At 39.8% G+C, this 15,765-nt stretch overlaps 1 protein-coding gene across 4 annotated transcripts; it reads left to right on the top strand.

Moving 5' to 3' along the window:
* The first annotated feature begins 554 nt into the window (after positions 1–554).
* On the top strand, positions 555–15,702 carry zgc:123305. 4 transcript variants are annotated; one of them, XM_087840632.1, is made up of 21 exons: positions 1,290–1,312; positions 1,435–1,485; positions 7,538–7,738; positions 7,832–7,927; positions 8,017–8,258; positions 8,910–9,017; positions 9,142–9,250; positions 9,360–10,125; positions 10,229–10,322; positions 10,499–10,686; positions 10,771–10,864; positions 10,979–11,048; positions 11,174–11,266; positions 11,487–11,545; positions 11,918–12,068; positions 12,171–12,319; positions 12,500–12,586; positions 12,798–12,950; positions 13,155–13,269; positions 13,599–13,702; positions 14,403–15,702. In XM_087840632.1, exons 2-21 carry the CDS (start codon positions 1,444–1,446, stop codon positions 14,551–14,553), a joined length of 3,072 nt encoding a protein of 1,023 aa, XP_087696758.1. In that variant the 5' UTR covers positions 1,290–1,312; positions 1,435–1,443; the 3' UTR covers positions 14,554–15,702. The 4 variants fall into 4 exon arrangements, with proteins under 4 accessions (XP_035761046.2, XP_087696759.1, XP_087696760.1 ...); XM_035905153.2 differs by lacking the exons at positions 1,290–1,312; positions 1,435–1,485 and adding an exon at positions 555–616 and having other exon boundaries at positions 10,771–10,879; XM_087840633.1 differs by lacking the exons at positions 1,290–1,312; positions 1,435–1,485 and adding an exon at positions 626–835 and having other exon boundaries at positions 10,771–10,879.
* Positions 15,703–15,765: the final 63 nt, after the last annotated feature.

Here is a 15,765-nt window from a genome sequence, read left to right as displayed (position 1 = left end):
CCCCAGCATATGCTTAAAAATATGTATATCTATCTATATATATATAAACATATTACCGGCATAATCTTTTCAATCCTGTACTTTTCAGGTCCTTAACTTCAGGAAAGTAGCAGTTATGTGAACCTTAAGATAAGTATTTAGGCTACATAGCTTTAGACCTTTTCCTGCAACTGCTCAGATGATAATTTATTATCATTAACTATATAAACGTAACATTTCATAATGGATTCGGGTCAAAATTTGTACAGTTTCCAAGGCTTTGACACTTTGTGAGATTGATTTTAGAGTTTTTGTCAATCAATACCTAAAATCAACGTTTGCCTTTAAGCAGCAAGATAACAAAAGACTATTTACAGATTCCATCCCTTTGATAAATTACTGTACATACAATACCTGTTCATTTATTATTACACTGACGACTGAAATCCCCAATGAATACATCCAACGCTGATGCCTTTGTTTACTATTCAAAATCGGAGGCGGGTCATGTTTTCTTTTCCAGCTTTCTCATTGGCTGTTTGTTGGCTTGGGGTCGTGCATGCGCAGGCGCACTTGTGCAGGAAGAAGGATGGATGGATGGATGGATGGCTTGTCAATCTAAAAGGCAACACGAAGGGTAAGCTACTGCCTTTAAAACCTTACTTCTAAAGAAGTGAGAAGGAATGAAGCCTCTGTAATACACGTAGCTGTCAAAGAAGATGTCAAACAGCCAGTGGAGCGGAGTTATTTAGTGAGTTTGTAAAACTGTTTTGTGCTGTGAAACTGAGACACATCGCTTCACAAGATAAGTCCTAAAGATGGTTCAGCGCTAAATTCCCGGTCAAGTTAAGTGAAGGTGGGTGAAGTACTTCACAGTAAGGCTAAGAGTACGTGTAAGGTCCTTTTATTTTTAGCGCATTTGAAGTGTGAGGAAACGTGTTTTCTCAACAGTTTGAGTGGCTATTGGCTGGACTGTACCAGACAGCTTTGCGGAAGTTGTTTGACTTAGGGGTGTACCTCCATCTAACTAAATATATACACAAGTCAGTAATATAAACTCAGCAAGAGCGTCTTTAAAATCGTTTGTTGGTTTACAAAAGTAACTCGCGTCCAAAAGCATTCAACTATTTGCGTAATATGTTAATGTTCCCCGTGGGTGACTGATTTGAGCGAATCTCTGATGGTGCTGATATTATGCAATCATAAAATCTGACGTAATGGATCTTTCACAGCATTTTTTATGCAACGCTGAATAGAAAAGATGACACATGTGTCAGGCTAATGTGCAATAGGGTGAGGCAACTTCGATGTGTGCGGCTTAGAGGTAGCAAAGGTCAGTAAAAGCAAAAGAAAGAAAAAATTGATGAAATCATTTGTGAACGGCTGTGGTTTTGCAAGTATGAGAAACAAACTAAGACATTAAACTAACCATGGGGTTTTATGAACCGATGACAGTTTCTGTGAATGGAATCAATGGGCGTGATGATAGATGACATTTACTTGAAGGTAAGCTATTCCTCAGTAATTAGGCATTAACGACAGTGATTCTTTGAAATATACAGTCTTTCAGTTAAGGGATGAGTATAGGTAGCTTACGAATGAATAAGAAGCACTGTGAATTGCAGATCAGGTATTTGACCCATGTATAGCACCTTTAACCTTTTTCCTCACTATGTGATGGCAGTTTCAGTTTTGAGATATTAACTTGTACAAAACCTACCCTCCAGAAAACAAAATGTGCAAAGATGGGCGTAGCACACATTAGAAAACATTAGCATACGGTAGAGAGTCGTCTTTTTTCCCTTAGGCCTACCTCTTTCCCTCCATAGGGAGAACAGGCAGTGTTTTCCATTCAGATTTGCAAGTCGTTTGCTTGAGTTCTTCCAAAGTGAGCTAGGACTGTGAAGGGCTTTCCAGTGCTGTCAGAGCATGGCTGCTGGAGAGTCCCCTCATCTCTGATGGGCCAGAGAGCTGTGGTCATTCCCAGAAACTGTGTGGCCGAGCAGTTCACGTGCGTGAGCGGTTTTATGCCACGCGTCTGTGAATAGCCTGTCCGACCCTTTTAGAAAGTGCTGGTCTGGCTGTCATGTGCACAGCTAGTGGGGAAGTATGATTTCAGTGTGTGTGTTTTAGTGTGCGCTTGTGAAAATTGTATAAGATAGAGGAAGCAATAGTGTGAGTGAATATACTAGGACTCTCTCACAGATTGCCATATTTTTGCTTTCAACTTCAGAACTGAGAGGACTTGATTGCTGTCATCGCTGATGATTAGTGGTAGAAGCGGAGGTTCTGATTCCACTTAGCTAGTTATAATCGACTGTTCACACTTTTGTAGCTGCACAGTTAAGATAATGTAGCCTGACAAATGTGGGGCGTTTAGCGACCTCAAGAGAAAGGCGAGCACTCTGGGGGATCATAGCTGACAGGTTGCTCAGGTGGACATGGAGGTAAAGTGTCTTGACAAAGATTCTTAGTTTCTGCTGTTGGAAAAGTAATTCTTGCGGTGCCGTATGGCAGACAGGAGATCCGGGAAACACAGCCTGGTGTTGAGGGGCCGTCTGCATCCTTCTCTGTGGGTAAGACATGAGATTAGCTTAATGTGAAATTTAGATGGGTAATAGACAGGTGCAGCGGTTTGCTACATGATAAATGGGTGTTCTGTTGATTTTTTTGTGTGTTATTTTTTCGCTTCTTAGTGTTAAAATCATAGAAAAAGTCTGTTTGGGGGAATTTTTGATAATGTTATGGATGGATCCTCACACATCTCGACCGTTTCTGTTACTTTAAGTTAACATTAAAAGCATCACAAGCTGTACAGAGCTGTATTAACTTAGATAACTCTAGGCATTTTCTTTAGTTTTTTTCCCCAAGTTGCTACTTTTGCCCTTCGTTTTATTACGTTATTACTTTGCCACAGGATCAAATACAACACTTCAGGGATTACCTATTAAAATGAGGGGGAAAAAGACGTCAACAGTCTTTCTTTGAAGATGGACTGTATTAACATCACTAGGGCTTGTAATACCAATTCAGGTAGAAGTCCTGTTTACAGATCCCACAGAAGCCAATTTCCCAAAACAGCGATGTTGATGGTGGCAGAAACAAAGTCAGAGCTGTTTAAGTAGATCTTGACAAAGTTTGGATTCCTTTCCACTTGTTTTCAAACATGTTAGAACCTGTTGCAGAGAAAATCACATATAATGGGTTTTTACTTGTGACCATCATGACTACACATAGAAATGACTCCAGTAGTTCCCTTTTGTTACCGTGATATTTGCTTACAGTCATGATAAAAAGAAAGTAAACCCTCTTTCAGTTCTAAGTGTGGGAAATATATAAGTCTTTATTGGGGCTTAAAATGAGGTAAATACATCCTCAGATGAATAACAAAACATAAAATATAACACAGTGTCATTATTTATTCAGCAGTGGAGAAGCAGTGTGTGTAAAGCTACGTATGCACCATGATTCAGTAGCTTACTGAACCCTGTTTAGTACCAGTGACTTGAAGTAATCATTTTCTGATTGACTTTATCAGTTTCTCACATCATTGTGAAAAGGTTTTGGCCCGCTCCTCTTTACAGCAATAATTTCGCTCTCCTAAGCATCAGGTTGAGTTCTGTGCTTTGACTGCACCATTGATTCTTTTCATTTTGTTGTAGATTTCTTGGTGAGTTCGGGCTCATTTGACATGCGAATATATTGGTACACAGAGGAGTTCATGGTCATCCAAATCCAAGTGTCCAAATCCTGTTTGCAAGGAAAGCCCAAAATCAGTTGACAGTTGGTGTCAGGGTGTCTGTGCTGATATGCTATGTTTGGTTTTCACCAAACATGGTGCTGTGCATTATAGGCAAACATCTCCACTTTGGTCTAATCTGTCCAAAGGACATTGTTCCAGAAGCTTTGTCACTTGTTCAGATACAACTTTGCAAACATAATTTGTGCTGCCATGTTTGTTTTTGCCTAGAAGAGGCTTTCTTCTTGCAACCCTTCCAAACAAGTCATACTTGTTTAGTCTTTTTCTAACTGTACTGTCTTAATGAATCTTAATATTTAACATGCTAACAGAGCCCTGCAGAGTCTCAAATGAAAGTAGCAAAAATGAAAATGAAGCTATTGGTTTTTTTTTTTTTTAGTTTCTCGTGATCATTGCATGATCTGACCTTTGGGGGAATTTCCTTGGATGCCCACTCTGGCAAGACTGGCAACTCTCTTTGTTTTCCACTTGTGAATAATCTTTTCCTCTGAAGAATGATGGAATAGGAATTGTTTGGAAGTGTCCTTTTAACCCATCTCAGACAGTCGCTTCTCTAAAATCAGTCTTCGCTCCTTGGCATTTCTTGGCAAACTTTACCCAATTAATTACGACAGTTAACTTACATTTAACTACGTGTTTTTTATCAGCTAGCAATGTAACATATGTGCATATGGATGATATATTACAGGTTGAATATGAATTTTATCTTTGTCATTTAATTATTTTAATGCCTATAATTCAATTCAATTTTATTTATATAGCGCCAAATCACAACAAAAGTTGCCTCAAGGCGCTTCATAGATACAGAGAAAAACCCAACAATCATATGACCCCCTATGAGCAAGCACTATGGCGACAGTGGGAAGGAAAAACTCCCTTTTAACAGGAAGAAACCTCCGGCAGAACCAGGCTCAGGGAGGGGCGGCCATCTGCTGCGACCGGTTGGGGTGAGAGAAGGAAGACAGGATAAAAGACATGCTGTGGAAGAGAGACAGAGGTTAATAACAGATATGATTCAATGCAGAGAGGTCTATTAATACATAGTGAGTGAGAAAGGTGACTGGAAAGGAAAAACTCAATGCATCATGGGAATCCCCCAGCAGCCTACGTCTATTGCAGCATAACTAAGGGAGGATTCAGGGTCACCTGGTCCAGCCCTAACTATATGCTTTAGCAAAAAGGAAAGTTTTAAGCCTAATCTTAAAAGTAGAGATAGTAAGGAAGTAATAAATGCATGAACTAGTTTTTCAGCGTCACTCTGAGACAGGATATTTCTAATTTTAGAGATGTTGCGCAAATGGAAGAACGCAGTCTTACATATTTGTTTAATATGTGCGTTGAAGGACATATCCTGGTCAAAAATGACTCCAAGGTTCCTCACAGCGTTACTGGAGGCCAAGGTAATGCCATCCAGAGTAAGAATCTGGTTAGATACCATATTTTTAAGCTTTTCAGGGCCGAGTACAATAACCTCAGCTTTATCTGAATTAAGAAGCAGAAAGTTAGCGGCCATCCAGGTCTTTATGTCTTTAAGACATTCCTGCAGTTTAACTAATTGGTGTGTGTTATCTGGCTTCATGGACAGATAGAGCTGGGTGTCATCTGCATAGCAGTGAAAATGTATGCTATGTCTTCTAATGATGCTGCCTAAGGGAAGCATTTATAATGTAAACAGAATTGGTCCTAGCACTGAACCCTGTGGAACTTCATAATTAACCTCAGTGTGTGAAGAGGACTCTCCATTTACATGCACAAATTGGAGTCTATTAGATAGATATGATACAAACCACTGCAGTGCAGTACCTGTAATACCTACAGCATGTTCTAATCGCTCTAATAGGATATTATGGTCGACAGTATCGAACGCTGCACTGAGGTCTAGCAGTACAAGCACAGAGATGACTCCACTGTCAGAGGCCATAAGAAGATCATTTGTAACCTTCACTAAAGCTGTTTCTGTGCTGTGATGAACTCTGAAACCTGACTGAAACTCTTCAAATAAACCATTCCTCTGCAGATGATCTGTTAGCTGTTTGACAACTACTCTTTCAAGGATTTTTGATATGAAAGGAAGGTTGGAGATTGGCCTATAATTAGCTAAGACTGCTGGGTCTAGAGATGGCTTTTTTAGTAAAGGTTTAACTACAGCCAGCTTGAAGGCCTGTGGTACATAGCCGATTATTAGAGATCGAAGAATTAATTAATGGCAGGACTTCTTTGAGCAGTTTTGTAGGAATGGGGTCTAAAAGACACGTTGATGGTTTGGAGGAAGTAATTATTGACGTTAACTCAGAAAGATCAATTGGAGAAAAAGAGTCTAACTTAACATCAATGGTACTAAGAGTAGCTGTAGATAATATTACATCTGTGGGATGATTATTGGTAATTTTTTCTCTAATGATAAAAATTTTATTTGTGAAGAAGTTCATGAAGTCATTACTAGTTAACGTTAAAGGGATGGTTGGCTCAAAAGAGCTCAGCCTGGCTACAGTGCTGAAGAGAAACCTGGGGTTGTTCTTATTTTCTTCAATCAGTGATGAATAGTAAGATGTTCTGGCTTTGCGGAGGGCTTTCTTATAAAGCAACAAACTATTTCTTCAGGCTAAATGATAATCCTCTAAATTTGTGACACGCCATTTCCTCTCCAGATTACGAGTCATCTGCTTTAGGGTACGTGTTTGAGAATTATACCACGGAGTCAGGTACTTCTGATTACAGACCTTAGTTTTCACTGGAGCTACAGTATCCAGAGTCGTACGTAGTGAGGAGGTGAAATTATTAACAAGATAATCGACCTCTGTTGGGGTAGCGTTCAGATAGCTGCTCTGCTCTGTGTTGGTACAGGGCATTGAAGATGATAACAGCGGGTGGATTATATTCTTAAACTTAGTTACAGCGCTTTCAGAAAGACATCTACTTTGATAAAGTCTACTCTCCACTGCTGTGTAATCAATTATTGTAAATGTAAATGTTATCAGGAAATGATCAGACAGGAGAGGGTTTTCAGGAAACACTGTTAAATGTTCAGTTTCTATGCCATATGTTAAAACAAGATCTAGAGTGTGATTAAAGTGGTGGGTGGGTTCTTTTACATTTTGAGAAAAACCAATTGAGTCTAATAACAGATTAAATGCCATGTTGAGGCTGTCATTTTTAGCATCTACATGGATGTTAAAATCACCCACAATAATTATTTTATCTGAGCTCAGAACTAAATTAGATATAAAGTCTGAGAAATCAGACAGAAATTCTGTGTAAGGCCCAGGTGGACGATAGATGATAACAAGTAAGACTGGTTTCTGAGTTTCACAGCTGGGGTGGAGACGAGGTTAAGCATCAGGCTTTCAAATGAATTAAAAGTCTGTCTTGGTCTTTCATTAATTAATAGGCTGGTGTGAAAAATTGCTGCCACACCGCCCCCTCGGCCTGTGCTTCGAGATTTCTGGTAGTTAGAATGACTCGGGGGTGTTGATTCATTTAAACTAACATAATCATCCTGCTGCAACCAGGTTTCTGTAAGGCAGAGTAAATCGATTTGTTGATCAATTATTAAGTCATGTACTAACAGAGACTTGGAGGAGAGAGACCTAATATTTAATAATCCACATTTCACTGTTTTACTCTTTGGTTCAGATGTGGATACTGTATTGTTCTTTCTTTGTAATTGTTTAAGTTGTTTAAGTTGTTTGTTGCTGGTTTTTAGTTTGTTTTTTGTCTTTTTGGAAGCTGACACAGTCTCTATGAAGATGGTCTCCCTGGTTCTCACTTCGTCCTTTTTGTTTCTTTCCTTTTTGTTAGTCCCAAACCATGAATATTGTGAACCAGCTAGCAGAGACGGTGTTTGTGACGGTAAAGGAGCTGTACCGAGGCCTCAACCCCGCCACTCTCACAGGAGGGATTGACGTCGTCGTAGTGCGACAGCCCGATGGGTCTTTCCAGTGTTCCCCATTTCACGTCCGCTTCGGCAAGCTCGGCGTGCTGCGCTCCAAGGAGAAAATTGTTAGTGTTTTGGAATATTTGTGTCATTTCAATTGCAGCATGATTGACTTCCTGTTGTCCCTGTGATGAGCCCATTGTTGACTGTGACTATAGGTGGACATTGAGATAAATGGAGAATCTGTGGATCTGCACATGAAGCTGGGTGACAATGGAGAAGCTTTTTTTGTGGAGGAAAATGAAAATATGGAGGTGACCGCCAAATTATGTTTTTTTTTAATGTTTGCTGTCTTTTATATTCATTTTAAGTTTATTCGATTACTTATTTATTTCTGTCTCAGGTGCCAGCCCATCTGTGCACCTCGCCAATACCTCTTGAGGTCCTAGGTGAAATGGGGGAGACCACTGAGGGCTCCTCCTTAACCGGGTCCTGTTCCCGCAAGAAGAAACGGCGGCGGAAACGCATGCGCTCCGAATCTCACCTCAAAGAAGAGGTCAGCTCCTCATCGGATGAGAGAGAAAGTGATCATGCTCAACAAAACTGTACTCCTTCAGAGGAGCTTGCCACAAAATTGCAACTCAGGTAAATCATCAGAAAAAAATAAAATAAAATGTGGTACATCTTTCAGAAGAATTTACTCTTTAAGATGCCTTTTTTTGTAAATATAAATTTGAGTCTGTTAGAACTTATGGTTATGGTTTATAAAGGTTAATCCTTGAGATGCTTTTGGAAAAGAGACTTCTCCAACTTCAGCTGAAAGATGACTCATATTAGCTTAAATGTTAATTTACTGTTTGAGGCAAAATCACTGTTGAACACTTCTCTTCTCTATGAATTCATTCTGCATCTGGTAGTTTCTATTTTGTCTCTTGAAACAGGTTTAAAAAATGCAATTATTCTTTGTGTAGCAAGTTTCTAATCGTGAGTTTAAGACGGCATGCGCGAAGGAGGTTTTATTATTGCTTGACATAAACCTGATATGGAATTTAAACGTGTCATCCATCTTTAAACATTGTGTGCAGGACCAAACCTGCCAGAACAAAATAATGAGCACAAAGCAGCTGGAAACTCCATAGAGCTGCGATGATGAATTTCAGTAGAACTGTCAATACAAGCGGCCCGAGGGAGTAATGTAGCCCAATATTTGTCTAAAACAACAGTCTAGTGGAGCTGTAATGATGCTTTAAGATGAAACAGTATTTTATGTTAAGTGTGTGTGTCTGTGTTTTCAAGTAAATCGGTGTACTATTCATTGTCTGAGGAGGCAAATGAGGATCCTGGGGCCACCCAGACCAGAGAGACTCATCCACATTCAGATGGAGAGCAGTCACCTTCAGAAAAGTGAGACAAGTCTATTAACTGACTAATCATATTCATTTGTTTGCATCAGTAGCTTGTTATATCATCACTTTTTTCTGTCTCTGCAATTATGATCCTTCTCCTCTGTCTTTGTGCTTTGCTGCAGTGTGTTCTTCAGCCGCTCGTCTTCTCCTAAGAGCGACTCTGAACTCATGGTTAAAACTCAAGAGTCAGCTGGTCCTCAGATGCAGTGGAACTGGGGAGGCTTTCCCACGGTAGGGCAACATATGCTTACACATGCAAAAGTGTACTATCTTCTGCGTACCTGTGTTGTCATTACTGACTGCCTGTGTCATATTTCTTATCCTGCTCTCCCTCTCGTAGCTGTGTCAACCAGAGAAGACGGCTGTGGATTCACAGGGTGGTTCTTCTTCCGACAATTTTCATTTCCGCGCCATTAAAAGACAAGACTCCTTTGACATGAGCTACGATCCTGTGATTAGCTGTGGGACTGTGGGCAGCGTCACTGTGGTGAAACCGCAACCTCTGACTCACGTGCTCGATTTAGACGGACGCAACAAGCAAACCATTGCTTTATCCAAAGAAAACACTCACATTTCCATGTCTGCCTCCAGTGACGTCTTCAAGTCTTGTGCCTTATCGATGGATATGCCTCAAGCTTCTGAGGCTGCAATGGAACAGGAGCCCAACAGAGACTTATCTTCTAATTCAGTCAGCAAATGCACCGATTCCCTTACTAACAAAGGTAGCACACTGACTGTTGTTAGCCCTGAAAATGAAAGTAGTGTGGTCAAAGTGGCCACACCAAGCAATGCACAAAAACAACTCATTAAAGACCACACGGACCTAGAAACAAGTCCAAGTAATCCAAAATCCACTAATGCACAACATCAGGGAGCGTTACCTGACCAAAGTGAGCAGAGTTACAGCAGTAGCCCTCCTGTGAATGAGGGTGACAGTGGAATCGATCCTTTCTCTGAGGGAGGGGAAGAGAACAGTGAACCCAGAGGGAGTGAGGGGTCAGCAGGAGGTTCTCCAAGAACTGAAGCGACAGACGCTGGGGTCAGCCTGCCTGCTGCAGAGGCATCGGCAGCATCTTCTAAAGCAGAGCAACAGGATAAGACAAAAGGTGAAGCATTTCTTTAAGCATTCCTGCTGTTTTAGGCATTACTCCATCCTCTTTTTGTACTCAGTCTACAGTGTATCAGTGTTAATTTATCAACTGGTCACAGGTAAACGTAATCACCACCTAGGACCAACAGATATTTACCTGGATGATCTGACCACACTGGACCCGGAGGTGGCCGCACTTTATTTCCCCAAAAGGTGAGATGTCACATTAAGGTTACTTAGTTATTTTAACTGAGCTTGCTGTTCCAATTTTCATCATTGAAAATGATGAAATTGAAAGAACATACAATCATCCAGCAGTTGTGCTCGAGTATTGATTAAGTGTCGATTAGGTGTAGTTAAATTACCTAGAATCCCTGTGTTTCCTGAAGTGAGGGAGAGGGAGCGTTTCCGAACGGGGCAGAGCAGGGCTCCCGTTCAGGAAGCCAGTCGCCTCAGTCAGTGGGCAGTGGGGCAATGGACAGTGGCACAGAGTATCTGTCAGATAACACCTCCTACAACATGGATGTCAGCATGTCCCTTTGCGGACGAGAAGGCAACACCAGCAAGATCACGAAAGGTGAGTGTGGTTAAACTGCTGCTGATGCCTGCAGAGTGTCTGCAGCTGAAGTTAAAGTATTTCCTGCATTCCTTCTTACTTCAGAAAAGTTTATGGAGCACCTTGTGACATATCAGGATTTTGCCAAGAATCCAGGAATCATTGAGGATCCAAGTCTTGTCATCTGCATAAACTCCAAGTATGATTCTAAAAAGTATATAATAATGTATTTCTAAAGTCACCACTATGTTATTACTCCAACAGGTTTATATCCATGACTCTTCATCAGCTGTTTTTCTTTCTTTTCTCACAGCTATTACAACTGGGCAGTGGCTGCTCCAATGGTTTTGTCAATGATGTCCTTTCAGAAAAACCTACCAAAGGTATTTTATTGTATTAAAACTAAACCACAAAAATGTTCCTTTATATTCTGGTACAATTTTTATATTTTATTTATAAAAAGATAATCACAACAGGGGGAATATATTTGTTGTCTTTTTTTCCATAGAGTACAATAGAGCGACTGGTGAAAGACAAGATGCCCAAAAAATCTGGACGCTGGTGGTTTTCCTGGAGAAGGAGAGACATGGACAGCAGCCAGGTAGATGCTCAGAAACTCATCACAGTCGTTATTTATTAGGTTTTGACAGTGTACCCAGAAGAAAACACACTACTTGTTTGGACTTGCAGAAATTAAACATAATACCTTGTGAGGACGCAGCCTTTTCAGCCTTTTTTTTTTTTTAATGCTCAACTCAGACATCACCTTGGATAAAATGATGCCAATGTTGGTTGGTTTGTTTTGTTTTTTGTTTTTCAAGCAAAAAATCTCAAAGGAGGAGCGAGAGGAGCCACTGGCAAGTGTTTCTTCCACAGTAAAGTAAGTCACCTTTAATTACAGTAACTATTATTGTTGCATTAAAAAATATCTTCCAGAGTTGTCTTTGTTGTGCTAGGCATAAAAAATGTTTTTGTCTTCTGTGGCCTTCTCTTTCTAGTATCAGATTTTATTCTCAAGTCACAAATTTTAAAAGAACTATCTATAAACTGTAGCAACAAGACGAGTGCTTTTTGTTAAATGTTAAATGTGGCTGACAGCTATCCAAAGCTTCAGTACATGTTCTCTAGTTTTTAACATTTTTATAGACTCAAAGCAGTCAAAGGGTTGTTGTCTGTAAAACAGCCTCCAACTCTTCGCAAACAGTCCATTGCCAAACAAATTAGACACAACATTTTAATATTGTTTCTTCAGAGCGACATTGGATGATGTGGACAGTGATGAGGCAGCAGGCCTTGGGCGAACAGCTGTCATTTCTTCCAGTCTTTCAACAGAAACCCTCAACACGGCTCAGTCTATCAGCCAGATGTACCGCAAATCATTACGTCTGACGTCTAAACAAATAGTAGGAGATAAATTTGCACAAATGTTCATGCACCTCGATAATTTCTTATGTATCGCAATCAGTTTATGTTAGGATGTATTTAACTGTCCTCCCCATACCCAGGAGCATTTAAACCTGCATGAAGGAGCTAACAAGGTGGTGTTCAGTGTGACCACACAATACCAGGGCACCTGTCGCTGTGAGGCTGCTATCTACCTGTGGAACTGGGACGATCGTGTGATCATATCTGACATAGACGGCACCATCACCAAGTAAGAACAGACACGATTTCATGCAAAATTATAGTGTCTTAGATTAACAAAGAGCTATGGGCACAAATTAATATACACTATTCCCCAGAAAGATTTACAGCAGACTCCATCTGTTTGTTTTTCTTTTTTAATCAGCCTCATTCTTTTGCATTTTGAGTCTTCTCTTTTGGTCTCCCGCAGGTCTGACGCTCTCGGTCATATCCTACCTCAGTTTGGAAAAGACTGGACGCACAAAGGCATCGCCAAACTCTATCACAAAATACACGAGTATGTTAAATTGAATATTATGATATTTAATATCGTACCTGTAGTTTAAACATTACAGAAACATACAAAAATAATTTTGGAGATTACCAGTAAGGTTAATATAGGGCAGCTGTGACATGAACCTTACATTGTCTAATACATTTTTAAGCACTGTAGATAAATTGTTCCCACATTAAAGTAAAAATTTATATCACTGTCGCTTTCTTTGCAGAAATGGCTACAAGTTCCTGTATTGTTCAGCACGAGCTATAGGTATGGCTGCTATTACCAAAGACTATCTGCAGTGGGTCAATGACAAAGGTACCGTCCTCCCCAAGGGCCCCGTACTGCTGGCTCCCAGCAGCCTTTTTTCAGCACTGCACAGGTACCACATATTCGTACTGAACTGTTAAACAGAAAAGAGATGTAGTATGAAGCTGTTTAAAAATGAAAATAAAATTGTATTTTAATGTACTGCTGACCCCTAGTGGCCAAATTGCCAATGCTCAGCTATTGCCAAAGACAAAAATGTTTGAAAGGGACAATCAGTTGAACAGATGTGTATTTTAACTGTAAACCATGTGTGCAGAGAGGTGATTGAGAAGAAACCGGAAGTCTTTAAAGTCGCCTGCCTCGGTGACATCAGGGACTTGTTCAACCCGCACAGACAGCCTTTCTACGCGGCTTTCGGCAACAGGACTAATGTAAGCAATGCTACGGGGCTGCTTTTAGCACGACCGTACATCGAACTATCAAGTGTATTTGAAGTTTCCCAGGTGTTAAGCTGCTTGTCTGGCAGTTATTTTAACCCCTGGCACAAGACTGTGTTTATATATCATTGCAACACATGTAGAGTTAAATTATGAGAAATATAGTAGTAAAGTGTTGCTTGTGGAAATGAATAAAACATTGGATAATGATTTATAATTATTGATTTGTGCTCCAATGGCACAGTTTGGCGTACATAAATGCTGCAGAGGTTAAGAGAAGATTAACCTTAAACTCCTGTCTGTTGCTGCCTGGACTTTTACAGGATGCTTATGCCTATAAGCAGGTTGGAGTGCCAGAAACCAGGATATTTACCATCAACCCAAAAGGAGAACTCATCCAGGAGAAGACTAAAGGCAACAAGTCTTCGTAAGTATGCAGGAGACAAGTGATGGGAAATTACATTGTTTCCCTTTTTTCTTTTTAAAAGGGAAACAAAATGTGTAGATATAGGACACTTTACACATGTTTTATTAGACCATACAAATCAAGCAATAGTTAAAAAGCATAGTTTATGCTCTTTAGGGGATGAGGAGCTTAAACTAAAAAGAACAAGGCTAAATAAATACAACCCATAACAGGCTAAAAAGTAAATAAAACCAAAGATCTGTGTATAGCAGTGATCTGGGTTTGTTATTATAACCCATCTATGGTTAAAAATCCTTTGGCATTTCTTAAATTATTTTTCAATTTTTTTGCTCTTTTGGTGTGATAGCTTTCTCAGTACATACTCTCTTCTTCCATGGACTGCTTAAGAACTAGAGTTATGATGCCTCTGATAATATTTCTCTGGCTTATGACAAGGAGTATACAGCTGATTTTACATTACAGCTGATTTTAAGCACTCTAGTTTAAAAAAGAAATGGCAACAATAGAAGATGTTATATATATTTTTTAAACCTATAATTGAAATTTAAATGACTAACACGATAATTCTCCATGCAGGAGCACAGCTTTCAGAACATGCCTGTAATCTTTAATGTGGACATTTTTTTAGACCCCTCATCTTCCATATATAAATATTAATGGTGTTCTCATTTGTGTTTTTATAATCCTTCATGTTTTGCAGGTACAGCCACCTCAGTGAGTTGGTGGAGCATTTCTTCCCTTTGCTCTCTGCTGAGGGGAAAACATCCTCTGTTCTTGACTGTCCTGACTACAGTAGTTTTTCCTATTGGAAGGAGCCTCTACCAGAGCTGGACCTGGATGCACTACTGTAGACACGCAGTGCCAAACCTGTACACAAAACATACACAAGCTAAGGCAAGCACATATACTCCCAGGTTTCTCCCTGGCTTGAGTGACTGTTGCCTTTGTCAACTGGAGTGCCTGTGTATGAGCCACTGAATAAACTGAAACATAAAGAGACCGCTCTCTCTTCTTCTGCTGCACTCAAAGGCAGAGCCCAATCGATGCACTGCTGACTGTGTCTGTTATATTTTGCTGTTTGTGTATTATACTACAATCAATATGCCACAATAGGAAAACATATGCCTTGAACTGTTTTGAACTTGTTGTTACTGTGTACCAGTGTTACAGCAGCACAAAAATGTAATATTTAGATATTGGCCCAACAACTCAGACATCAGCTATGAACGTACAGATATAAAACTGAACTTTATTAGATGTGTGATGCCTAAACCCTCCAAACATTAAATTAAATGTGTTGTCCTTTATTCTAAGAAGATTGTAGAGAATTTATGACTGTGTGCTGCTGAAAATGTCTTAGGATTTGAGTGTTTGGGTGTAGATTGCAGCTACATGTGCTGAGAAACCAAATATATATTCAACACATGTTTAAAATGCTTTACTTTAGAGGTGGTTTCCATTCATTTGGATGTAACTCGTGAGGTATTGCCTGATCTGCAGTGACTGTTAATGGAGTGTTTTGAAGTTAAAGTTGACACAGGTGAATGCAAACCCCTTTGGATGGAAAGCTGTAATAGAATACTACCACTGTGTCAAGTCTAAATATAAAGTAAGCAAGCAGATTACAGTTTGTACACTACATGAGTGAGAGTGCCTCAGACCTACAGCGAATTACATTTCAGTTGAGCAGACAGCTGTTCCACATTGTGATGACACTGTTGTGTTTATTCTTTTGTATTTTCTTGCACATTTTTTGTCCTCCAACTGTGTGGCAATGCATTGAAGCTGAGGATACGGCTGTTACTCTTTAGACCAAGTATGCAGAAATACGCATGTCGTCATTTGTTTTTAATGACATGCTTGACTTCAGTTTAAAAGATTAATTATTGCAAGAGTGAGGTTAAATTGCCAGGTGGGTTTTTTTTTTTTTTTTTAATGTGCATTAACATCTGTAATACAATAAAATGCAATACAAAGTAATCGAATAAAGAGCTAACAAATTCCATTGGTAGCTGCAGTTTTATTAGCTCCACGTGGGTAGGTGACGGCGTCAGTGTTTGCTG

Source organism: Neolamprologus brichardi, chromosome 5 (genome assembly GCF_056152115.1).
Source record: "Neolamprologus brichardi isolate AB-2024 chromosome 5, ASM5615211v1, whole genome shotgun sequence".
Taxonomy (NCBI): Eukaryota; Metazoa; Chordata; class Actinopteri; order Cichliformes; family Cichlidae; genus Neolamprologus; species Neolamprologus brichardi.
Note: the sequence above shows the minus strand (reverse complement) of the source record. Positions and strands in the feature narration are given on the sequence as shown.

What these genes read in the sequence shown, in the direction of transcription:
- zgc:123305 (XM_087840632.1), top strand. Translation starts at nt 1,444, where the DNA reads ATGGAATCAATGGGCGTGATGATAGATGACATTTACTTGAAG. An exon ending in GCCACAAAATTGCAACTCAG is followed by an intron (nt 8,259 to 8,909) that starts GTAAATCATCAG and finishes TGTGTTTTCAAG; the next exon opens with TAAATCGGTGTACTATTCAT. An exon ending in GCAACAGGATAAGACAAAAG is followed by an intron (nt 10,126 to 10,228) that starts GTGAAGCATTTC and finishes AACTGGTCACAG; the next exon opens with GTAAACGTAATCACCACCTA.